Raw genomic sequence first — 25,388 nt, 5'->3', positions numbered from 1 at the left:
AGCCAGGTGTGGTGGTACATGCCTGTAATCCCAGCTACTCAGGAGGCCAAGGCAGGAGAATTGCTTGAACCCAGGAGGTGAACTTTGCAGTGAGCTGAGATTGTGCCATTGCACTCCAGTCTGGGCACCAAGAGCGAAACTCCGTCTCAAAAAAAAAAAAAAAAAAAAAAAAGACGAGAAGACCGTTGTGAATAAAAGAGACTTGGAGGCACAACTAATTGCAATGGGTGACTCTTGTTTGGATTCTGATTTGAATAAACCGACCAATTTCTTATTTAAAAAAATTTTTTTTTCAGACAGAGTCTCACTCTGTCACCCAGGCTGGAGTGTAGTGGTGCAATCTTGGCTTACTGCAACCTCTGCCTCCCAAGTTCAAGCGATGCTTTTGCCCCAGCCTCCCAAGTAGCTGGGACTATAGGCACGCACCACTATACCTGGCTAATTTTTGTATTTTTAGTAGAGGCGCGGTTTCACCATGCTGCCCAGGCTGGTCTCGAACTCCTGAGCTCAAGTGCTGGATTACAGGTACAAGCCACTGCGCCCTAAACCAACCAATTTCAATAACCAGATAATAAATGACATTAAGGAATTATTACATGTATTAAGGGTGACAATTATATGGTGATAATGTTTTTTAAAAATGCTCTTATTTTAGAAACAGTGTCTCCTCTGTCACCCAGGTTGGAGTGCAATGGCTTAATCATAGCTCACTGCAGTGTCAAACTCTTGGGCTCAAACAATCCTTCCCTCTCAGCCTCCCAAATAGCTGGAACTACAGCAGCACCACAACGTCCAGCTAAATTGTTTATTTTTTGTAGACTTCATTGCCCAGGCTGGTCTCGAACTCCTCCACTCAAGTGATCCTTCTGCCATAGGCGTCAGCCACTGCACTCCACCAAGACTGCAATTTAGATTATCTTATTTCCTTTTTTTTTGAGACAGAGTCTTGCTCTGTCACCCAGGCTGGGGACCCTGGCTCACTGCAACCTCCGTCTCCTGGGTTCAAGAGATTCTCCTGCCTCAGCCTCCTGAGTAGCTGGACTTACAGTCACCCGCCAACACACCCAGCTAATTTTTGTATTTTTAGTAGAGATGGGGTTTCACCATGTTAGCCAGGCTGGTCTCAAACTCCTGACTTCGTCATCCGCCTACCTCGGCCTCCCAAAGTGCTGGGATTACAGAGGTGAGCCACCGCACCTGGCCAACCATGTGTCTTAAGGATCTTTCCTTGTAGGTAGGTAGCATGGGTTCATCCCTTTTAACTGCTGCTAACTGCTGCTCACTGCTGCATAATAGCCTGTATGTTAGGCTGTTCCTAATTTTTCTTATCACACAGATGCTGTTGTGAACATCCTTGGACATATTTCCATGGACTCCAAAATATTTCTCTAGGGCAGATATAGGTAGGATTATTGCATCATAGCGTATCTTATTTAAATTTTAATAAATTATATAAAATTACATGACCATTTATTAAAGTTATTTGATACAATTTTAATAATTATATTATATTACCATTAGCAGATTGTAATATGGCTTTTCCTATACCCTTAACAAAATATGACATTATCAACCTTTCAATATTTTGCTGCTCTGATGATTTAAACATTTTAAAAAAGATTATTGCTTTCATTTGCATTTGTCTGATTACTGAGGTTGAGAATCTTTTTTCATATTTATTGGCCATTTGCTTTGATGAATTTTCATACCCTTTGCTATGTTCTTTTCTTTCTTTGCAATTTAAAATAGAAAATAAAATACCCAGGTAAACAAAACCTAGACATTTTTGTGTGTGTATAATTTTTTTTCTGCTGTGATGAACTGCAACCGCAGTTTCTCAAATGCCTTCAATCTGAAATAATCAGTTTACTAAATCTGCATTTTTTTTTTTTTTTTGAGACGGAGTCTTGCTTAGTCGCCCAGGCTGGAGTGCAGTGGCGTGATCTCGGCTCACTGCAAGCTCCGCCTTCCAGGTTCACACCATTCTCCTGCCTCAGGCTCCCAAGTAGCTGGGACTACAGGCACCCACCGCCACGCCCGGCTAATATTTTGCATTTTTTTTTTTTTTTTTAGTAGAGACGGGGTTTCACCATGTTAGCCAGGATGGTCTCGATCTCCTGACCTCGTGATCCACCCGCCTGGGCCTCCCATAGTGTTGGGATTATAGGCGTGAGCCACAGCGCCGGACCAACATTTTTCTTTTTTGAGACAGGGTCTCGCTCTGCCACTCAAGCTGGAGTGTAGCTGGTCACGGCTTACTGCAGCTGTGTCCTCCTGGGCTCAAGCAATCCTTCCACTTCAGCCTTCCCAGGTAGCTGAGACTACAAGCACGTGCCACCATGCTCAGTTAATTTAAAAAAAAAAAATTTTTTTTTTTGTAGAGTTGAGGTGCCTCTATTGCCCAGGCTGGTTTTGAATTCCTGGGCTCAAGTAATCCTACCGCTTCAGCCTCCCAAACTCTTGGGATTACAGGCATGAGCCACTGCACCTGGCCCCAGTCTGCATATTTTCAGGTTGATCATCCTTAACTCCTTCAGTGGATAACATACATTCACATTGTTGTGCAACCATCGCCACCATCCATCCCCAGAACTTTTTCATCTTCCCCAACTGAAACTCTTTAGCCATTAGACAACAACTATCCACGCCAGGTGCAGTGGCTCACGCCTATAATCCCAGCACTTTGGGAGGCCGAGGTGGATGTATCACTTGAGGTCAGGAATTTGAGGCCAGCCTGGCCAACATGGTGAAACCCCATCTCTACTAAAAATACAAAAATTAGCCAAGTGTGGCGGCACGTGCCTGTAATGCCAGCTACTCTGGAGCTTGAGGCACGAGAATGGCTTGAACCTGGGAGGCGGGGATTGCAGTGAACCGAGATCACACCACTGCACTCCAGCCTGGACAACAGAGCAAGACTGTGTCTAAAAAAAAAAAAAAAAAAAAAAAAAAAAAGATAATAACTCTCCAGTTTCCCCTCCTCTCAACCCCTGACAATTACCCTTTAACTTTCTGTCTGTATGAATTTGTCCAATCTAGATACCTTGTATGAGTGGAATCATAGGATATCTGTCCTCTTGTGTCTGGTTTATCTCGCTGAGGGTAAGATGAGGGCTGCTTGCTTTTTGGCAGATCCAAAGCCTTGTGGGTTGTGTAGGATCCACTGGCCTGATACCTCTAGCAAGTAGGCAGTTGTCCCAACAGGTCTGTGCTCCAGGGATCCCTCACTCCCAGCTGTGCAGCCCCCCTAGAGGGGGCAGTCCTCTTCGGTATGCCTGGACAGGGGTTCCCTTCTTCATGCCTCTCAAGGACTCCTCAGGGTGGAAGCAGCACAGCCTCAAAGCTAACAGCCCCCAGTTCTGCACCACGCAGAGTGGATTTGAATGCCTCCTGCTTCTTATTCACTAAGTTGGGCTAGTTACTTAGCTTCTCTATGCTTGGATTTTCTTACCTGTAAAATGCAGAGGTCAGGTGTGGTGGTTCATAACTGTAATCGCAGCATTTTGGGAGGCCGAGGTGGGAGAATCACTTGAGCCAAGGAGATTGAGGCTGCAGTGAGCTGTGATGGTGCCACTGCACTGCAGCCTGGGCAGTAGAGCAAGGTCCTGCTTACCAAAAAAAAAAAAAAAAAAAAAAAAAGATGCTAACACTAATAATCATAGTGGATACTTTGCTGTGCCACCCATAACTCTCATTAGGAATGAAGGATCTTTAAGGATCTTTCCCCCATTTCTGGGAGTGCTGCTGTCAAAAAGTCTCCACTGTCAGCATCTATGGGGGGTGGGGGTGCTACTTCAGTGGAGAGAGTAGTTTCAAAATGACTCCCCACAGTGTCTGCTCAGCCTCTACTGCATCACAGCTCTCCCTCCTCCCTACGCTGAGTCCTCTCCCTTTCCTCCTCCTCCTGCAGGTCTTGACCTGGGAGCACCCCTAACAAACCTCTTACATGCCGACCTCCATCTCAGTTGGCTTCCTGGGGACTCAACCTGCCACATATCATGTTTCTCACAAGAACTAAATCACATAGAACATAAAGTTCTAAGCCGGGCGCTGTGGCTTGCCTGTAATCCCAGCACTTTGGGAGGTCGAGGCGGACAGATCACTTGAGGTCTGAAGTTCAAGACCAGCCTGGCCAACATGGTGAAACCCTGTTTCTACTAAAAATACAAAAATTAGCCAGGCATGCCTGTAATCCCAGCTACTCGGGAGGATGATGCACGAGAACTGTTTGAATCCTGGAAGGCAGAGGTTGCAGTGAGCCAAGATTGCACCACTGCACTCCAGCCTGGGCGACAGACACTTCATCTAAAAAAAAAAAAAAAGAACATAAAGTTTTTATCCCAGAGCCAGACACACAGCGAACAATAAACATTGGTTGTTATCATTATACCTTCTTTTCTCTCATGGTTACAGATGAAAAAATAAATAAAATTCCTCTCAAGAGGCCAAAGGGGGCTGGGTGCGATGACTCATGCCTGTAATCCTAGCACTTTGGGATGTGAAGGTGGAAGGATCATTTGAGGTCAGGAGTTTGAGACCAGCCTGGCCAACACGGTGAAACCCTGTCTCTACAAAAAATACAAAAATTAGCCTGGTGTGGTGGTGCGTGCCTGTAATCCCAGCTACCCAGGAGACTGAGGCAGGAGAATCGCTTGAACCTAGGAGGTGGAGGTTGCAGTGAGGGGAGATTGCACCACTGCAGTCCAGCCTGGGTGTCAAAGCGAGATTGTTTCAAAACAAAAAGAAAAAGTCCCAAGGAGAGACCACAATATGTGCTTATGGTGCCATGCTGACTGGGATCTTTTATCTTCAATGCTATATGTATGTATATACATAGGTAAATACATGCTTTATTGAGATATAATTCATATACCATACAATTAATCTATTTAAAGCATATAATTCAGTGGCTTTTTGTCCATTCAGAGTTGTGCAACCATCACTCTAATCATTTTAGAACATTTTGGGTTTTTATCCCTGTACCCATTAGCAGGCACTTCTCTTCCCTCCACCCCACCCCCAGCCTCTGGCAACCATACATCTACTTTCTGTCTCTATAGATTTGGCTATTCTGGACATTTCATGTATATGGAATCATACACTATGTGGTGTTTGTGTCTGACTTCTGTCACTCAGCATGATGTTTTCTAGGTTCATCCATGTTACAGAATGTATCAGTACTTCATTCCTTATTACTGTTGAATATTCCATGATGTGGATAGATCACATTTTGTTTATCCATGCATCCAGTTGATGGATGTTCTTTCCACCTTTTATTTTTTATTTTTATTTTTTGAGACAGAGTCTCCATCTGTCACCCAGGTTGGAGTGCAGTGGCACAATTTTGGCTCACTGCAACCTCTGCCTACTGGGTTCAAGTGATTCTCCTGCTTTAGTCTCTGCAGTAGCTGGGATTACAGGCACACTATCACGCCTGGCTAGTTTTTTGTTGCTGTTATTTTGGGTTTTGTTTTTGTATTTTTTTTTTTAGCAGAGAAGGAGTTTCATCACGTTGGCCAGGCTGGTCTTGAACTCCTGACCTCAGGTGATCTGCCCACCTTGGCCTCCCAAAGTGCTGGGATGACAGGCGTGAACCACTGAACCCGGCCATCTTTTAGCTATTATTTCCTCTTTTTGGCAAATCATGAATAATGCTGCTCTAAGCACCCATGTACAATGTTTTCATAGGTATACGCCTAAGAGTACATATATATTCTTTTGTGTATACACCTAAGAATGGAATTGCTGCATCATTTGGTATCACTTTAATATTGGGATAAACTGCCAGTTTTCCAAAGCAGCTGCACCATTTTACATTTCCATGAAGAGTGTGAGGGTTCCAATTCCTCCACTTCTCCACCACTTGTTATTATCTGTCTTTTTTATTACAGCCATCCTCGCGATGTAAAGTGGTGTCTCATTGTTGCAGTTTTTGATTTGCATTTGATTGACATGTTGAGCATCTTTTCATGTGCTTATAGGCTATTTGTATATCTTTTCTGGGAAAATGTCTGTTTAGATCTTTTGCTCCTTTATTCTTATTCAATGTTTAGAGTTTTGTTTTCTTCATCTGTAAAAGAATGTTACAGCCTTTATAGAGGAGTGAAGATTAATGAGAGAACATTTATTTGCAAGGCACACAGCACAGCGCTCTGCAGGGCACTTGGCATGCACTCCAAAAAGTTATCCAACCTTCCTGTCACCTTGCCTTGCAAGTAGAAACCAAGTCGAGTTCGTTCTGCATTATGTCACTTACCATAGTGTTTTGCATGAAGACAGGCTCAATAAATGTCTGAGAGTAAATGGGCCAATTCACACCATTCAATATTCAAATCTGAATCCTCTGTGCTTTGCCCCCTTTCTCCCATTTCTTTCATTGAACCTTTTCTTCCTGGAACAATTTTCTTAATTTTATTCCCCTTGCCAGCTGCCTCCTCTTCTGAAATTTAACTTGCAGTATCATTGAAGCTGAGTACAAAGAGAACCAAAGACACCACCTATGGCAGTCCCGAGGTGAATGTGAACCATTGAAGGAAATGAGTGTCTACAGTCTGTGAGCATAGCCTGTCCCATCTTAGCGAGAGCCACAAAGTAATTAAAGTACTTAAAGGAATGAGAAAAGGGAGATTTTCAAAAACCCTGATTGCAGACTGAGTTATTTAACACAGTTCAGCAACTCTGGTCTGAGGAATTTTCACCTGTAGAGGACCCAGGCCACCATCAGGACCAAAGATTCCAGTTTGGTGGGGCCACCCCCTGGGATGTGGAGCCTGCAGGGGGCCACAACTGGGTGGAGAAAAGGAAACAATGTGATCACTTGGCCGAATGGTAAGTCCAACCCATTTCACAGGCACTCAGCCTGTACTCAGCCTGCTCTGGTAAAGCCCAGCTGAGGTGCCTGCAGCAGGACTTGAAAGGGCAAGCACAGGTGAGGGAAGGTGTGACTGCCAGCCCACCTGAAGATGTGAAGCTGGGCGTGTACAGAACTGCTGGCTTTTACCTTAGGCCTGGGACAATAGGGAATGTGAAAAGCAAGGGGTGCGTGTGTGTGTGTGTGTGTGTCTTGGGTCCAGCTGCAGTACCACCATCTGAAACCCCCTGAAACCCTGGGACACCCTCCGAATCTGCTCGAGGGCAAGCCTGGGAGCGTCAGGGGGAGGAAGGTGGAGACACGGGTGTCTTAGAGGGCAGGGACTAGTTTCACCTCATCTTTGTATTCCGGGGCCCAGCTTGGTGCCCAAAGCCCGTTTGCGGAGCTCATGAAATGCTCCCCCAGGCCGGGCACGGTGGCTCACGCCTGTAATCCCAGCACTTTGGGAGGCCAAGGCTGGCGGATCACTTGAGGTCAGATGTTCGAGACCCGCCTGGCCAACATGGTGAAACCCTGTCTCTACCAAAAATACAAAAATTAGCAGGGCGTGGTGGCGAACGCCTGTAGTCCCAGCCACTCTGGAGGCTGAGGTAGAAGAATCGCTTTAACCCGCTAGCAGAGGTTGCAGTGAGCCGAGATCGCACCACTGCACTCCAACCCGGGCGACAGAGGGAGACAACGTCGTCTCAAAAAAAAAAAAAAAAAAAAAAAAAAAGAGCTCCCAGTTCTAGGCGCTTTGGGAGCCGCCGCTTAAGATGCAAACATGGCCAAGTCTAAGAACCACACCACACCCAACCAGTGCCGAAAATGGCACAGAAATGGTATCAAGAAACCCAGATCACAAAGATACGAATCTCTTAAGGGGGGTGGACCCCAAGTTCCTGAGGAACATGCGCTTTGCCAAGAAGCACAACACTGCCCACTCCAAGCTTGGGAAGCGTGCACGCGCCCGCCTTGCCTAGGGGCTCAGGCTGTGCGGGCCAAAGGCCGAGGCCAAGGATCAAACCAAGGCCCGGGCTGCAGCTCCAGCTTCAGTTCCAGCTCAGGCTCCCAAAGGTGCCCAGGCCCCTACAAAGGCTAAGGAGTAGATGTTTCTGTCTGCCAACGTGAGGACAGGAGGACTGGAGCGACCCCCCCCCACCCGGCTGCCGTCTGTAGGGGGTGGGGTCCTCCTGTGTTATTTGTACTAAGAAACCTGAGGCAGGGAAAGAAAAAAAAACAAAAACCCTCCCCTAGTCCCACCTTGCGAATGCGGGACGCGGGGCCCTGTCCCGCGAGTGGCACTCAGGAGCCAGCCTCGGGCAGGCACCGCACGCCAGGCCACAGCTCGACGCGGCCGGGGATTCGCTGCAGGCGCGAATCTCTCGGCTAGAGCAGAGCAGCGGCAGCTGCCGGCCAGTCCACCTGTGCTCGGCTCGGCTCGGTTCCGGCTCCCAGGCAGCCCGGGGGTCGCTCACCCGGCCGTGAGGAACCCCAGCAAGCCGGCCTTAGCATAGGCTGGGCCACAAACGCCCGACCACTTCTACGGCTGAGGCGCCAGGCGCGTGCCTACTGCAGGGCCGCCCGGGCCGCGCCGCATTCCTCATTGGACGATGGCCCTTGTCAATCACTGAGGAAACGCGGCCTTGGGTGTGGCCGGACATCCGGGTCTTTCCACCCTCCGCGTGAGGTGGGATTGAGGTGGGGAAGATGGAAGGATGCGATACCCAATGGCCACAAATCAAGGCCTTTGGCTTCGCGGCAGATTGGCAGGTGCTTGAACCACTGAAATGCCGCAGAGCGACACCGGCGCTATGGCTGTGATTGGTTCACTTCGCGGGTGGGTGGTTTTCTCCATGTGGTGGTCCCCACGGTAGATAAAATGGGCACCGTAGATAAAATAACACGTAAGTAAAGCTGCTGCCGGTGAAGTTTGGGAGTATTTTTGTTTTTTTGAAAGTTAGTATTTTGGCTCTCACAAAGCCTCCTGATTTTAGTAGGCTTTCCCTGGAATGACTCAGATTCTCTTTCGTTACCTTCGTCAAAGCACTCCCTCCCCGTGCAGCCTCAGAGTTGGAGAACTACCGCGCTGAGCCCAGATTACCGCCAAGATCGTCAGAAATATGCGCAACTCAGTGAGCTAAAGCGGAGATTAGATGGATGGTATTTAATGGGACAAGACATGAGTGGACAGTTTACAGGAAAAAAAATGCAAGGGGCCCCTAAACATTTAAGTGGGCGCTCAGCCTTTTTCATAATCAGAAGAATGCAAACGAACACCTCACTGAGGCCGGGCGCGGTGGCTCACGCCTGTAATCCCAGCACTTCGGGAGGCCGAGGCGGGCGGATCACGCGGTCAGCAGATCGAGACCAGCCTGGCTAACACAGTGAAACCCCGTCTCTACTAAAAATACAAGAAATTAGCCGGGCGAGGTGGCCGGCGCCTGTAGTCCCAGCTACTCGGGAGGCTGAAGCAGGAGAATGGCGGGAACCCGAGAGGCGGAGCTTGCAGTGAGCTGAGATCCGGCCACTGCACTCCAGCCTGGGCGACAGAGCAAGACTCTGTCTCAAAAAAAAAAAAAAAAAAGAAAAGAAACAAAACTTCAGGCCGGGCGCGGTGGCTCAAGCCTGTAATCCCAGCACTTTGGGAGGCCGAGACGGGCGGATCACGAGGTCAGGAAATCGAGACCATCCTGGTTAACACGGTGAAACCCCGTCTCTACTAAAAAATTAGCCGGGCGCGGTGGTGGGCGCCTGTAGTCCCAGCTACTCGGGAGGCTGAGGCAGGAGAATGGCGTGAACCCGGGAGGCGGAGCTTGCAGTGAGCTGAGATCCGGCCACTGCACTCCAGCCCGGGCGACAGAGCGAGACTCTGTCTCAAAAAAAAAAAAAAAAAAAAAAAAAAAAAAGAAACAAAACTTCATTGAGCTAAGGCTTCTGATCCATTAGATTGTCAAAAATCCAAAAGTTTAACAAAGTACACTGTTAAGGACAATACAGGAACTTGATCTGCCCTGCATTGCTGGGAGGGAGTGCAAATTTACCTTTGACCCGCAATCCACCTGTAGAATCTACTCTGAAAGTAAACTTGCACAAACATGAAACAGCATACACGCCAGCTTTTATTTGTAGCGGCACTATATAAATTTGCAAGACTGGAAACCATGCAGATGTCCATGAGAGGGGGAATGGCTGAGTAAACTGGTACATCCGGGCTGGTACTACAGCCCAGCTGACTCTGTGGCGTTAAGAAAAATGAGGAAAACGACAGTATTTTCTATGGCGTGATCTGTCGCCAGAGATGATGTATATTGGCTGCTACCGTTAGCAAGAAGCAGCACTGAAACAATAAAACCAAAACTGATAAAAATGATAGCATAAAGGTGGAGAATCTGGTGGAAGCCCTAGAGGGTTTCCACCAATAGAAAAATAAGGTGACAATAATAATAGTAAAAAATATCTGTGGCAATAGGAATTTGCCAGGTTTCCTGTTCTGCAACCCAGCACTAGACCCGGAAAGGCATGTTTGGCTGGGTGGGACTCAAGTTACTTGTAACTGGAGGCCCTGCTATAGCCTGAGTGAAGGATTTCTGGTACCCTGCCCCTCTCCAAAAAGACATCTCTTTGGGAACTCTAGAACTGGAATGGTCCATCAGCACTGTCCTTTTGGCAGACAAGGCAGGCCTTTGTACCCCACCAGTGACTTGGTTTAGAGGTGGGCTGCCCCCAGAACAGGATGTAATCTTGGGCAAGGCAGCTGCTATCAGGCTGGGCACAACCTCCCCCTCCAGGCTGTGAGGAGGGAAGAAAGGAAACAACTTCTACCTGCTTTAAAGTAGGAAACCTCCTCATCTGCCACCTCTCCTGAAGTGAGAAGTAGAGACTAGACATGGATACTCCCACATAGGATACTGGGGCCTAATGGGTGACTGTGGGCCTCCACCAGGCCCAGGTGACCCTGCAGATGTGATTCAGAGGCAGCCTCTCGCTGCTGTTCTTCAGCAGCCTGATTCCATGTGGACCATTCTGTTGCCTTCAGAAGTCATGGTCTGCCTGGACCTAGCCAGGCTGTACTGTTGAAGCCTTGTCATGTGCTCTTCCTTCCAGGCCCAGAGAGCTGCCCAGTAGGTCAACTTGGGCTTTGTATCAGGCTTTAAGTACAGGCAGGTCCTTAGGATAAATTAGAATAAAACAATCTCAGAGTGATCTAGTCTTAGTATAATTATTTACGTTTTCAAATTGAAAAAAAAAAAAAAAAAAAAAAAAAAGAAAACCAGTAACAAATCAGCCACAGCAGAGAGGGGTACTGGGGGTTGATAGAAAATTTGTCCAGTTGTAGGTTTACTCGTAAAGCAGCTTAGATTATGTGTTTTCTTCAGGGTCATTGGAAAAGGTGGTTACCGTCAGTCCAGGAAGTGGGGAGCCAGCTAATTGTATCCAGATGGAGGTACAATGGACACTTTGAGGGAAGGAGGCCCTGACAAGTCTCTAGCAAGCAGGCTTTGGTAAACAGAACTGCAGATACTGATGAGTGACAGGCCACTGCTATTCGTGTCATGTCAGCAGGCCAGCCCGGGGCAGAGTTCTCAGCAGAGTGATGGAGGGAGGGCAGGGGAGAGATGCAAAGGCTTTGAGACTGGTTCCCATCTCTGGAAAGAAGCTCTGGCCACCTGAATGTTTTAGGTTCTCTCAGCCCCTGCACCCGGAGAGAGTTCCACTGGGATTGGCTTCTGTAGGCCTCTGTGGTTCTAGGTTCTTGGTGGCAGTGACGTACATACTGGTGATTCTGTGATGTGGCTGCCAGGTGGACATCTTTCCCGCGGTGTGTGCGCTCTTTCTCCCACCCTGCTGTTTCTTTCTGCCCTCCTTTATGCTTTTTAGCTTAGATTTGGTTCATTCTCTGAACTGAATCTCTGTGAGCTGATGAGAGCAATCTCAGATGAGGTGGCAGAAATGGTGTCAACAGAGGCCAGCACTTATGGGGAATAGACAAGAGCCACCCAACACCATAGCAAACCAGCAGTGTTTCCATGAAGTGTCCACGGCCAGGGGTGGGGCCTGGGCAGTAGACACCTACCACCGAGGAAGAGGAGGATGCTGAGCACTTCAGACACTGGCTTCTGAGTGCCCACCAAGCCCTGTCCTGGACCTCATAGGAAACTCAGGTGGAACAGGTGTCTCCCCAACACCGATGCTCCCTTTTATCACAGATCCCCAATGAAATGTAGTTACCTTCTCCTCCAGATGGTCATTTGTTCAGGGGATGCTGGGCTAATTTTTGTATTTTTAGTAGAGACAGGGTTTTGCCATATTGGCCAGGCTGGTCTTGAACTCCTGACCTCAAGTGAACAAAGAATTCTTAAATCATAACATGGTTAAATGCTTTTGACAAAACACATTAAAACAATTTCAAGAAGGAAAAAAGCATTCACCACAAAAGACACACACTCATACTTGGATCCAACAACAGACACAGAGAGTGGTCAGCAAAGAAGCAAAAGGGTGGAACAGAGAGGGGCTTCTGAAAAACCCCTGGCAGGCAAGAGGCAATGGTGGGAAGTTAACCTCGTGATGGTGCGCATGAGGCATGGAAATGCCACTGCTCCACTTTTTTTCATGTAGTGTGTTGATTGAGCTTTATTTCAGCAAACAAAAACTATTTCTAAGAACTTGCATAGGTTCTGTCTTTAGCATACCCTCCCTAACTCAGTTTGCTCAAGAACTGTGAATTGTTCTGCCAGTGGGGTGATCAGAAATGGGACCTGCATGGTGTGAAGGACCAGTTATCCCCATCATTGTATGTTCACTCACAAAGACGGAACAATCCCCTCCGGTGTCACAGGCACTGTTCTGTAAGATCACTTTGGCATTTTATTGAATGCTTTCTGGTGACATCTCTTTCCTGCACATGGGCTTTTCTTCCCTAAAGGCCTTTAACCTGCTGAAAGGTAAGGACCAGGTGGGGTGTTTTATTTCTTCTGTCTACAGTGTCTAGCATAGTTCTAATTAAATATAATTAGGCAAGTACTCAAATAAGTCTTGCCTAATTAGATTTAAAGTAAGTATTCTGCTTAAGTGAGAGAAATTCTTGGCAGATCTTACCTCTAGTACCATTGTTTAGTGCCAGGATGAAAGGTGAGTCTCTGAATTAGACTTTTTGCTAAAAGAGCGCTCCTGGCTGGGCACAGTGGCTCACACCTGTAATCCTAGCACTTTGGGAGGCCGAGGCAGGTGGCTCACCTGAGGTCAGGAGTTCGAGACCAGCCTGGCCAACATGGTGAAACTCCGTCTCTACTAAAAATACAAAAATTTGCTGGGTGTGGTGGCGCATGCCTGTAATCCCAGCTACTAGGAAGGCTGAGGCAGGAGAATCGCTTGAACCCAGAAGGTGAAGCGTTCAAGCAGTGACCAGGCACCAGAGCGAGACTCTGTCTCAAAAAAGAAAAGAAAAGAACGCTTTTCTTTAGCTGAGTGTGGTGGTACACACCTGTAGTCCCAGTTACTCATGCCGAAGCAGGAGGATTTTGTGGGCCTGGGAGGTCAAGGCTGCATTGAGTCATGATGGCACCACGGCACTCCAGCCTGGGTGACAGAATGAGACCTTGTTTCTAAAAAAAAAAAAAAAAAAAAAAAAAGGAAGAATGCTCCCCTACAGCTTGCTTCCCTACAATTACAGAAGCTTCCAGAAATCCTCATAAGGCAGAATAAGAGTGTAGTTATTGGCTGGGCAAAGTGACTCATGCCTGTAATCCCAGCACTTTGGGAGGCTGAGGCGGGTGGATCACCTGAGCTCAGGAGTTTGAGAACAGCCTGGCCAACATGGTGAAACCCCATCTCTACTAGAAATACAAAATTAGCTGGGCGTAGTGGTACATGCCTGTAATCCCAGCTACTGGGGAGGTTGAGGCAGGAGAATCACCTGAATCTGGGAGGTGGAGATTGCAGTGAGCTGAGATCACGCCATTGCACTCCAGCCTGGGCAACAGAGTGAGACTCCATCTCAAACAAACAAAAAAAGATTTGGATCAGGAGAGGGTCTCAGAGCCCCGTAACAGCTGGAACCTCACCAGCAACCAGAAGCCAGAGGGGCCAGGGGCTTTGTCCTCCGAGAAAACAGTTTTGATTCCTGTAAAGTAATATACACATTGCAAGAACTGGGCAAGTACGTATAGAATGTACGCCTGCATCTATGTTTATAAGGGCAAATTAGGCCTACAGAAGTCTGGAAAGAAAAAGGGGGTGGGGCAGGGGTGGGGACAGCGTCAGGCATGGCCACTGTGCATCCCATGGGCGCAGTCTACATGTCGTATAGCCGGAGCTGCTCCTGCACGTCGCCATCGGACATCTCGCCAAACGTCTCCTTATTGTCTTTCATGAGCTTGAAGATGGCAGCCAGCTGTTCCTTCTGAACTCTGTCGAGAAGAAAGGACAAAGAGGAAGAAGGTGCTCCTAGCCCACTGGGGAGAGAGACAGCCTGTGTGCAGCCGGCAGAATTGGGACTCTCCTCTCTCCTGTGTGGCTGTGGTTGCTTTACAGAACAAGAAGAAAATGAAAATAAATAAAACCCGCTTAGAACATAGGAACTGGTTGGGTCTGACACACGCAACTTTTGAGGGCTCTAAAAGCTGGGATGCGAAATCTCAGGTTTGCCGGGGAGGTTTGGGGACCCCAGGTATCACTTAGGTGCTCTATGCCTCAGTTTCCCTTTGGGCCTCATTTGATTGTTGACTGCACATCCCACAGTGACGTAATGAGGAAGAAGATAGGCTCCATGAAACGGCTTGAGGTAGTACTATGAAGAAGTAGGTTAGAAACAGCCTTCTTTGAGAGGAATGAGCCGAAAGTGGAGAAAGAGAAAACATCAGCTGGGAAATCGGGGAGCATATAGATGTGTGCAAGACGGTGCTTGGCAAAGGAGCGAGGAGGGCAGCCTGTGGGGTTTCACTGCCCAGAGAAAGGGGGGTGCCTTTTCCTAATCTGCACAAGGACACCCTATGGCAGGCGGCGGCCCTGCCCCTTTTACCAAGGGATGGGTGTGGAGGAAGACTGGCCTAAATGTTTGTGCTGGGAGCAATGTCTTGTTATCTTTATGAGGCTCAGCTACACCATCTGACCAGCACAGGACAACTCCTGCAGCACAAACACCTGAGGTGGGGCGAGGCGGCTGCCGAACCCAGGGAGCCGTATGTTTGTTGTTCGTTCTGCTCTGGTGCCCTGTGCTCCTCAGCCCAGCTGGGCACTGCATGTTGGCTGCCTCTCACTCTTCTGGTTTCTGCAGTTCCTGCCCTCCACACCACACCACGGGCTCAGTGCCTTCAGAGAACGTAAACCACATCGCAGCATCGGACCTCTCAGCCCCTCCCTGCAGCTGGGTCGGCTGTACGCACGGTACAGGCTCTGCAACTGCAGGACCTCAGCATAGCCCTGGGCCACTGGCATCCCCAACGCTGCCTGGAGGGGTGGTCTCCACATTCACTCCCATACTTTTGCTACCATATTCCTTCTGGTTCACCCTTCCCTCCTCTCCTCACCGTGCGTCTTCCATCCTGCAGAGGTTTCTGTCTAGAGCAGCATCTAGCAGTTGAAATACTGAAGCCCCACTTCCCAGCCTCCCTTGTCCTCTGGGAAAGTTGCGTCTACAGTTGGTTCCCCTGTCTGAGAAGCAGCAGCCTATGATGTGTACTTTTTTTTTTTTTTTTTTTTTTTTTTGAGACAGAGTCTTGCTCTGCCGCCCAGGCTAGAGTGCAGTGGCGTGATCTTGGCTCACTGCAAGCTCCGCCTCCCGGGTTCACGCCATTCTCCTGCCTCAGCCTCCCGAGTAGCTGGGACTACAGGCGCCCGCCACCTCGCCCGGCTAGTTTTTTGTATTTTTTAGTAGAGACGGGGTTTCACCGTGTCAGCCAGGATGGTCTTGATCTCCTGACCTCGTGATCCGCCCGTCTCGGCCTCCCAAAGTGCTGGGATTACAGGCTTGAGCCACCGCGCCCGGCCTGATGTGTGCTTTGTGCCTCCTGTAAGAAGGAAGAGGGTCAGGTGCAGTGGCTCATGCCTGTAATCCTGGCACTTTAGAAGGCCAAGATAGGAAGATCACTTGAGCCCAGGAGTTTGAGACCAGCCTGGGCAACATAGTCAGACCCTGTCTCTATAAAACAATTAGCCAGGCGTGGTGGTGAGCACCTGTAGTCCCAGCTACCTGGGAGGCTGAGACGGGAGGATCACTTAAGCCCAGGAGGTCAAGGCCACAGTGAGCTCTGTGACTGCACCACTGCATTCCAGCTTGGGCGACAGACGGAGGCCCTGTCTCAAGAAAAGAAGAAAGAGGAATTCCTGTGAACAGAAAGGGTGTGCTGAGCTCTGTGATGCAAGCACAATCCACATGTCCCTGAGTGAACACAGATCATGTCACGTGGTTCAGACAGCTGTGGTGACTGCGTATTTTTAGCAGGGTGGATGGATGGCTTTGTCCTCTGCTGCAGAGTACGAGGCATCAAAATGAAAGAGAGGTCAAATTTTAATGGGTTCAAAAGGGTTTTTTTTTTTTTTTTTTAAACAAAGCAAACTGAAAAAACACACAGTAATTGAGATCATCTACTCAAAGTTTATTGGACTGAACAAAGGCTGAATACAGAGATCCAAGCCATCAGGAGTACATGAGGTGTGGTGCCTATAAGCCATGGTGGGAAATTTTCCAGACAAACCTAGATAGCTCTACTGGGAGGGAGTCAACGACCTATTGTATCAATTAGATCCCAGCCTGGACAAGGGCATGACTATTGCTGTTTGGGGACACAGAAGTACATCCATTCACCCCGTGGCTCTGTGTTGAAGGCAATGACTATGTGGCTGTTGCCATGTGGCCTGTTCTCCCCTAAGCCCTGAACCAAAGGTTTCAGGCTGAGATGGAGAAAGCCACTGGGAATGCATGCCATAGGGGCTGATGCTGGACATTCCCCAGCCTTCCATTAAATGAAAACATTTTCTATAAACTTACTGCTTTAAAAAAATGTTTTAACCAACAAACCTAAGAACTGCAAATGAGTTTGGTATAGTATAAATACTGTCAAATATAAAATTCCAAGAAACGAATCTGAGACTGATCTGATGATCTGAAGTTCCAACTAATCTATCAACCTTTCTAAGAAAAGGCATAGTCAAGAAATCTTTTTAAAGCAACATTATTGCTTCTGCTATAGCAGAGTGGAGATTTGGCTGAGCTGGTAAGAACGTCAGTGAAAAGGTGTCTTAGCAATAAATGGGCTGAATCCAAGATTTCTCTAGATGAAAAGTAAGGGGAATGGTCAAGTCAATTCCTGGTACTGGTTCTTTGCTGCCTTCTAATCAATATGGCATCTCACCCCCGACAACCATGCTAGCCAGAGAGAGAGGTGGGGTTCCCAGGGAAAGGGGTCGGCTGACCACTCTGACCGAGCTGGTGAGCACAGGTGAGCTCTACCTCATTTGTCTCTCATTCCTCAAAGTCTTTTGTGGTTTGGCTTCAGTGAGGACAAAATGGGGGCACTGGAGTGAAAGTGAACTCTGCTTTTTAAATATTTGTTTTATCTAAGGTGTGCAGGGTGTGTGGATAGCAAGTTTGAGTGGTAAGAAAAATCCCAGTCCAGGGTCTGAGCTCAAACTCTTAAAACGCTTCAGCTTAACAAAGTGACCCACAGAAATGGACATGAACATCTCGCTACAGGGCAGAGCCAAAGGTGTTCCCAGGATCCTGCTAGCCAAGGGACAAGTCCTGATTGAGGGTCTAGAGCTCAGCAGATTTACGAAGGCAGCATGCACCCTGGGAGCCTGCCAGACTCCTCTCTGGGGTTTCCATTTTATCTCTCAAGCTTTTAAGATGCCAAAAGGAAAAGCCTTTAGGAGGACGCTAAGGATAACTTCGTTATTCTTCAGTTCTGTAAAGAGAAATGGGGAGAAAAAGATAATTTATTTTACTCATTCCATCCTGCACCATGGGCGAGGAAAGGGGGAAATGGGGTCGAGGAAGGAGAATGTTTGGAATTGCAGAAGCTGCGCTAGACTCTGGTGTCTCAAACCACTGCTGATTTGCTTCTCATCGCTTGCGGCAAGACGGTCTGTGCCGCAAAGCTGGCCAGAGCTCGCAGAGCTCCCCTTGACCCCGCACAGAACCTCGCAGCCCACAGACCTGTTCAGCCTCTGCAGGGTACTTAAGGAAGGAACTGGAGCAGTTGAGTTGCCAAGGGCCTTTCTGATCTTGGGTTGTGTGGCTGTGCTGACAATATTCCTATCACCCTAGATAATTTCCCATTCCCGCTGGCTGAGTTTTGTCCCCTCGGGGGATATTGGCATCCTAGGATGCAAACTTCCAGATGGAGCCAACAGTGTGCCCATCTTTTATGAACCAAGACACATCGCCAGCCCTGAGACCACTGAGAAAGCAGCAGGTCTGAGCTTGTCCCTCTGGCGCCCTCTCCTGGTGGTCACAGCACGCATTTCCAGCCTGAGCTGGAAATTCACACTGTCCGGTCTATTGTTTCTGTCGTTTCTTGCATACATCAGATAGAAGAACCAGAACTACCCCACAGCTGTGGTTCCTTGGCCGCCTCCTCTCCTTCCCTGTTTTATCACACTATCACCTTCCTCTAGAGTTATGTCCATTTCCAGAGGAGTCAAAACAGCCCTGCAGACCTCAAATGGAGGGGTGGGTCCTGATCTATCAGAGTCAGTATAGTCTACAGCCTGGGTTCCTTTTCCCTCTGAGACCAGAAGGTGGGAAGAAGTGATGGAGAGGAGCTGACAGCCGTGCCTTTTCTCTCTCCTGCCAAGCTGCGAAGCCAGCCAAGCCCTGCCAGCTTCCCTAGCTCTGGGGGAGGAGGAGGAGGAGGCCTCTTGCTCAGGGGAGCTGTCACCAGCCTGCAAGCCCACTGTCCTAGCCACACTGTGAAACTGGAGGTGGCACCTCCCACATCAGCTTCAGCAGAACCCAGGGACGCCACCAGAGGCATGAAGTGTGTGAACCTCCGGCCCGAGGGGAGAGCTGAGGAGGCCGGCAGACGCGGCAAGAGGGATCTTAAGCAGCAGCCGCCTCTGGATTTACAGACCTGACTGCTTTCTGGCCCCAGGCGGAAGGAATTTGATCTGTGAGTAGTTCAAGGATGAGACTGCCCACTTCAGCATGTGGTGGAACTAATTTGGGACCTCCTGCTTCCAGTCCCACTTCCTAATTGTCATGAAAGCCTGTGAATTGAGGCTCCTGGGGAGTGTTGGAACCGGCAACCACTAAAGCTTCAGGTTCTAGATGCGATCTGTTGGCTGAGTCAGTAAAGTCAGGGGCCATGCAGCTTTTAGCTGCAACTCGACTGTGGACCCTGAGAGCTGGGAAAGGCATCAGAGGGCATCAGCTGGGAAAGGCCCTCTGGGAGGGCAGAACCTGACAGGTGGAGGGACAGCACCCTGCTAGCTGGCCTGTGGTTTTAGTGGTTTGATAATAACAGGCATGTTATTTTTCATACTGATGATTCTAGGGCGGTTCCCCGGACTCGGCTGGGACCGGAACTGTCTTCACAGCTGCCAGCGCTCCCCATCCCCATGAGAACCACCATGCTGAAGATGAAAAGCCAAAGCCAAACTGACCAGCCTCTGCAACCCCAAGCATCACCGTGTGAGGACAGCGTGGTGTGGAGCCGTGGGGACCCCACGCAGTGCTGCGAGGGGCGACCACATGCAGGGGGCAGAGGTGTGGGGGAGCAAGCAGATGCCACCAGCATGCCTGGGAGCCACAGGGAGCATGCGGGCTGGGCAGTGATGGGAATGAACGTGAACTCCAGTCCTGCCCCAAGAAGTCCTCCGGCCCTTCCTTCTCAATTCAGGGCACAAAGTGGTAACTGCAGCGTGCAGAGGAGTCAAGGAGTCTTCCCTCGTCCCAGGAGCAGCACCTCAGGCACAGTCTCGATCCCATGGAACAGCCAAGTGTGGGTTGGTGGTCTAGAGACCTCCGAAGATCCAGTGGGGAGGGATGGGCAGCACAGGGTCTACTCTCTGAAAATAAGGGGAAGGGATTTTCCCTCCCCACTGCCAAGGTCCCAGCTCTGGACGTGGGTGGTAGTGGCAGTTTCACCCCTAGCCTGAGGCCTGGTCTTTCTTGTTCTAAGAGGCCCTCCAGATCCATCTGCCTGAGCAGCCTCTGTCCCCAGGGACTTTCAAGGGCTGGCAGTTGTGTCCAGCCCCCTCTAGCCTCTGTCCAAGGACTGCAACCTTTTTCTGCGAGGAGCCAGATACTATTTCGATTGGGGGAGTGTGTGGTCTCTGCTGCAGTGACTCACCTCGGCCACTGTGGCACAAAGGGGCACAGACCACAGGAAAATGGGTGTTGCTGTTCCTGCCACGCTGGGTTGACACAGGCAGGTGGGGGATCAGATGTGGCCTGGCTGTCGTCTGCTAATCCTTGCCCTGATCGTAAGAACCTGCCTGTCTCACAGCTTGGGAGCATGGACCGCTGTCAGGATATCTGCTGTGCACTGTGCAGCAGCTGCCTCACCTTCTCAGGGTGAGACCCAAGGCTGCAGGGTGGCGACATCCACATTCCCGAAGCCTGAGGTCCTAGGGTGACAGTTCTCCCAGCCTTGCAAGGGGGCACTAGCACCCCAACCCACTGGCCCATTAGGCCGCCTCTAGGAACTCAGGGACTTAACTCCCCTCCAGGAACCTCTGCCCCCAGACGGGGCCTTTTCTGCCAGTGATTCCTCGTGCTTGAGAAGAATGAGAAGGGCTCAGGTGGGAAATGTATTAATCGGTTATGAAGGCGATGGAGGAGGGGAGGTTGAGGCCGCGTCAGTTGTGTTGGGGGCACGTTAGCACGCAGTAGGAGGGGAGCGCCACTAATCTAAGAAATCAGTGTCCTTACCAAAAGGATTTGCAAGAATATTTGTGGCTCAGGACCTAAGGAACTTGCTACAGGGAAGTGAGGTCAGAGGTCAGCTCAATCCTGAAATATAAATGCAGCAAACCTGGTCATGCCAAGAGGCAGCATCCTCAGCACCTGAGGACTTGGGGCTCCTGCCAGGGCTCTTCCTCCTGGCTGTGCTTACACTGCCCGCCCCCCACCCAGCCAGGGTGAAGAGCCTTCCTGCTGAGGGTCGAGAGAGCTGATGCCAGCACCGGGAGGGGAGACAGGGCCTGTCACCAGCAGAGCAGCTCTGAGATTAGAGGGCTGCCTGGTGGGTGGCCTCGCACGCAGTCATGAAAGGGCGGTTGAGTTCTGATTCCAAAATCATAAACCTCCCCTTCCGCTCAGACCCTAGACTGCTGGCTTCTGCTGACAAGTAGGGGGTGACTCCCACGAGCTGCTCTGGGTCACCAGGCTTGGAAAGTGGCACAGCTACCACCTAGGACTCCAGGCCACGCTGCAGAAGGGCAGCAATGTGGGTGAGCACCAGGAGCCTGCTGGGCCTGGTGCAAACAACTGTCTCTCTGCAAATGCCTGTCCGTCTGCCGAGGCCTCCCCAGCTGTCCCACCGCACCCAGTGCACCCCTTCCCCACCCGGCAGGATGGAGTGGAGGGAAAATGTGGAGGGGAGCCCAGTGGGTGTGCAGGGGGTGTCCAGATGGGAAGGGGGAGCCACTTCCAACAACGAGAAGCCACAGCTGCACCGCCCGGAGCGACAAGGCGCTGCTGCAGGCCCCAGCCTGGGAGGCCGCTGAATGAGGGGCACCAAGAACCCGCTGTGTCCCGAAGGAGAAATCAAGAAATCAGCTCTGCTGGGGACTCCCTGTGTGAGTGGCAGCCAGGTCTGCTCCAGGCTCTTTCCTGGCGTCTGATTTCTTTAGACGGGAGCAGTGCGGTGTGGAGGGGGTGGGGGGTTCAGTAAATGGGCTCTGTGTCCCCCATCACCAGTGACCTTCTCCTGGTCAGTGCCAGGCAGGGGTTCCGGGGCGCACGAGCCTGGCTGACCAGGGCAGGAAAGAACTAAACTGGGAAGGTGGGGCAGTGGTTGGGCAGAGTTTGTAGGAGCCCCACCTCCTTTCTGCGCCCTTCTGCCAAGAGGCAGAACATGAAGGGCTCAGAGGAGCACCCCCCTCCCCTAAGAGCCCGCCAGGCACCAGCAAAGGGGCTGCAGCCTACCTCTGCTCCTCCTCCAGCTCCTCTTTGGTCATCATCTTCTTGTACTGGTTTCCCCTCAGCTTCCCGGGGCTGTATTTGAAGGAGAAGCCTTCTCCTGCGGAGAGGGGACCCGGTCAGTGCCAGGGAGTGCTGTAGAGGCTGGGCCCCCACAAACCCCGGCCCCCTTTCCCTAGGTTTAAAAAGGAAGACCTCAGGCAGAGGCCGCATCCGGCTGTCAGAGCATCTTCTCACCCCAGCGCCTATACCCCCTCTCATTCCATAGCTTTCCCTTAAATCCTACAACGAGACAGCCAGAGAGAAAGCGGTCCCGCTCCTGGTCCACGGCTGTCTCCAGACACCGCGTCCCTCCCGGCATCTGCAGTGCTCTGTCTGCCCTGGCCCTGCCCAGCGGGTCCTCTCGGATACTGAGCTCACAGGCAACAGCTCCGGCAAGCAGAGCACAGCTCATCTCGGAACACACACCGCGCTTGCCTGGGTGTGGGGAGGCTTGTGTCGTCCCCCCAACCCCTGTGGCTATTGGAAATCAGAAAACACGCATTCAGGCAGCCCACAGTGGCCAGGCCAGGGATGCGGGATTTGCCACGGCGGGTTTGACTTGTGTACTGCTGAAGAGGCAGAGCCTGATTTGCCAGTCCCCGAGGGCAGACACCCCATCACTGACTGCAAAAAAGAGGCAGATCTTGAGGCCTGAAGAGGGCACATGGACAGGTAGGTGGTGGGCACAGAGGAAGCCAGGACCTGTGGCCTGGAGTGGACACAGGCTCCGGGCGCATGAGCCATGGTGAGGAGAGAAAAGCTGACCTCCCAGAGGGAAAAGCCTCGTGGGGGAGCAACCTCTTGGTTCCTGAATCCACAAGTATCGGGCAGAGCTGGCTGGCCTCTTATCGACCTCCACTAACTAAAGGACCCAGTGAGGGAGGTGTAGAGAGCTCCTCAGCTGCTATTGTGGAAGTGCTGCCCTCTCTGTCCCTCCACATCCTGTCCAACAGCCTGAAAAGCCAGGCCCCTCCCCTCTAGCTTGCAGCCCTCATGCTACCAGATAGGCTGATGCAGACCAATGGGGAGACGAAGGGCTCTCAGGGTGAGAGGAAGAAGGTTCTAGATGTGAATTCAGAACCCAAACATCTGGCTGGGTGCACTGGCTCACGCCTGTAATCCCAGCACTTTGGGAGGCCGAGGCAGGTGGATCACTTGAGGCCAGGAATTCAAGACCAGCCTGGGCAACATGGTGAAACCCTGTCTCTTTTAAAAATACAAAAATTAGCTGGGCGTGGTGGCGCATGCCTGTAATCCCAGCCACTCAGGAGGCTGAGGCAGGAGAACAGCTTGAACCTCGGAGGCGGAGGTTGCAATGAGCCAAGATCGTGCCATTGCACTCCAGCCTGGGCAACAGAGTGAGACTCCAGTATCCCCCCAACACCCCTCCCAAAAAGAAAACATACAAAATCCTGCCAGCCTGGCCCCAGTCTTAGGTTTCAATTTATGGAGCAAGTCTGATTAGTTTTGTTTTCTGAGCCAGACAGAACAAACGGCTTGAAAAGGATTTCACTCAATCCCAGGCAGTGCACCAGGCAGCACATCCAATTTTCCTAGGCCAGGAGGGTTCAATGTGACAGCCTCTGAGGGACGGGGGAGGTTTCTTCCTCCAGTCTCCTATGAATCCACGAGTCGCTCAGGGAAGTCATTTTAGCGACACTAATCAATTAGCCTCTGAGGCTGCCTCGTACTGCAGAGGGGCTGGGGGCTGCTCACACAGTCTTCCAACAGCTGGAGCCATAAACCTTTCCTTTCCCTGCCTAGCTAGAGATGGCAGGAGGCTAAGGTGGCAGGAGGCGCTGGGGGTGGGGGATGTGCAGGCGCAGCAGCGCAGATAAGGAGGGAGGCTGGTGACAGCCCTGGGGGGCTGGGCCCTCTGGCAGCTACACCAGGGAGAGGGGTCTGCGAGCCTCCCTCCCGTGTCCCCAAGTCACTAACAGGATCCCTGCATCCCTTCAGCTGTCTCAGGCCACGTGGCAGGGACAGATGCCAGGGCCACGGCTGCAGTGAGTCCCCCGTCCCCAAAAGCAGGGAGCAAGAGTACTTCCTGGTAAGGGACTAATGTCCCCACCTGCAGTCCACCGCCTGCACCCAAGCTTCAGTCTCCCCTCCTGCTCCAGGCTGTGCTGATGAAACCAAGGCACGGCCTCAGGGGAAGCTCTGCACCCCAGCCCAGCCTGCCCGCAGGAGCTGGTTCCTGCATTCCTGAAACTCTCTCTTTCCACTGCTCCTGCCAGCAGCCGACTTAAGGTCACGGCAACAGTCTTGCTTTTTTAAAATTATGAAATATTTCAAACATACAAAAATGCAGAAAGCACTAATCCTCCCTGTGCTTGCCATACAGAGGCAACAAACGCTGACATCTTGCATGTCTGCCTCCGCTTTCTTTTCTAGAGAAATCAGCGGACAGACCCAGCAGAAGCCACTCCGCGTTTTGTTCTGTCTCTGTCCTGGCCGGGTCAGATCTGGCCGTGTCTCCCCTGTTCTCGGCCACTCCCTTTCTCCTCTCAGTCTCATGGCTGAGGCCTGTGGCCAGTCAGCCAGAGCTGCTCAGAAAGCAGGCGCGTCCCCTCCCGGGGCCTTCATTACGAAGAAGGCACGGGGGAGGCCGTGTGAGTGGTTTTCGTCTCAGTAAAATAGGTCAGAGATGTTTGGAGAGAATCGTGAAATGTACAGTGTGGTCACAAGAGGGGAGTTAGGAGGCAGCGCGGGACAGAGCCGGGCAGGGCACGTAGTGTGTTCTCAAGAGGGGCCCCTGGGATGGGAAAGCCAAACCCCAAAGTCCAAGGGAGTGTGAGGGGGCCCCAAAGTCCAGGCAGGCCAGGGCAGGACATCCATGGTGCAACTCCACCTCTCAGTGCCCCACTCAGGCCACTGTCCCACCCCATCCCTCCCCCTGGCACTTGAACCCCAGCTCCTGGGATCCCCAGCAGGGCACAGGCCATCCCCGACATGGTCAGGCCCCCTCATGAGCACAGAGGTCCCACTCACCGTCGTCCTCCTCAGGCCCTGCCGATGATGGCCCCGTCTCACCATCCAAGTCCTGCTCCTCTTTCTGCAAGACAAGGACAGGGTCAGTGCCCTTGGCACAGACGGGGTGATGGGAAGTGGTGGGGGAGGGGGCAGAAGGTAGGGGAGACAGACGAGGGCCTCGAAGGTCCAGCCTGTCCATGCCCTGCAGCAGTGCCCGCCCTGTGGTCATGGTCAACCAGCAGGTGGGGGCTGTGCACAAACGATGGACCAAGGTGACTCGGCTCACAAATGCTGAGCTGAGGCGTGTTCTTGACTGTGACCCCAAGCCCTCGGCCTTGGCCTTTCCCAGGTGGGTGCCTTTTGAGGCATCTGTGTGCCATTTGGAGAAGTGGGCCCGGGACTCCCACTGTGTCGCTGCGGTGAGTAGACAAAGGG

At 51.0% G+C, this 25,388-nt stretch overlaps 2 protein-coding genes and 1 pseudogene across 16 annotated transcripts in view; 1 reads left to right on the top strand and 2 right to left on the bottom strand.

Annotated features, from left to right (window-relative positions):
* Positions 1-25,388, bottom strand: part of CYGB (cytoglobin) — a 326,406-nt gene that overhangs the window by 134,396 nt on the left and 166,622 nt on the right. The gene's annotated exons all lie outside the window — the stretch shown is intronic.
* LOC126939278 (60S ribosomal protein L29-like) lies at positions 7,329-8,055 on the top strand (annotated as a pseudogene).
* Positions 11,048-25,388, bottom strand: part of MXRA7 (matrix remodeling associated 7) — a 1,130,960-nt gene continuing 1,116,619 nt past the window's right edge. For 13 of the 15 annotated variants that reach the window (XM_050764453.1, XM_050764454.1, XM_050764455.1 and 10 more), the window contains exons 3-5: positions 24,972-25,035; positions 21,945-22,038; positions 11,048-14,262 (exon numbers count right to left, since the gene is read on the bottom strand). In XM_050764453.1, coding sequence (XP_050620410.1) covers positions 14,148-14,262; positions 21,945-22,038; positions 24,972-25,035 — 273 coding nt within the window. In that variant the 3' untranslated portion in view covers positions 11,048-14,147. Of the gene's footprint in view, positions 14,263-16,428; positions 17,758-20,726; positions 20,808-21,944; positions 22,039-24,971; positions 25,036-25,388 lie in introns of those variants that run through there. The other 2 variants (XM_050764467.1, XM_050764466.1) reach the window with 2 other exon arrangements.

The sequence above is a fragment of the Macaca thibetana genome, chromosome 16, assembly GCF_024542745.1.
Source record: "Macaca thibetana thibetana isolate TM-01 chromosome 16, ASM2454274v1, whole genome shotgun sequence".
NCBI classification, from domain to species: domain Eukaryota; kingdom Metazoa; phylum Chordata; class Mammalia; order Primates; family Cercopithecidae; genus Macaca; species Macaca thibetana.
The sequence above is the reverse complement of the archived record's forward strand: the minus strand, read 5'-3'. Positions and strand labels throughout refer to the sequence as shown.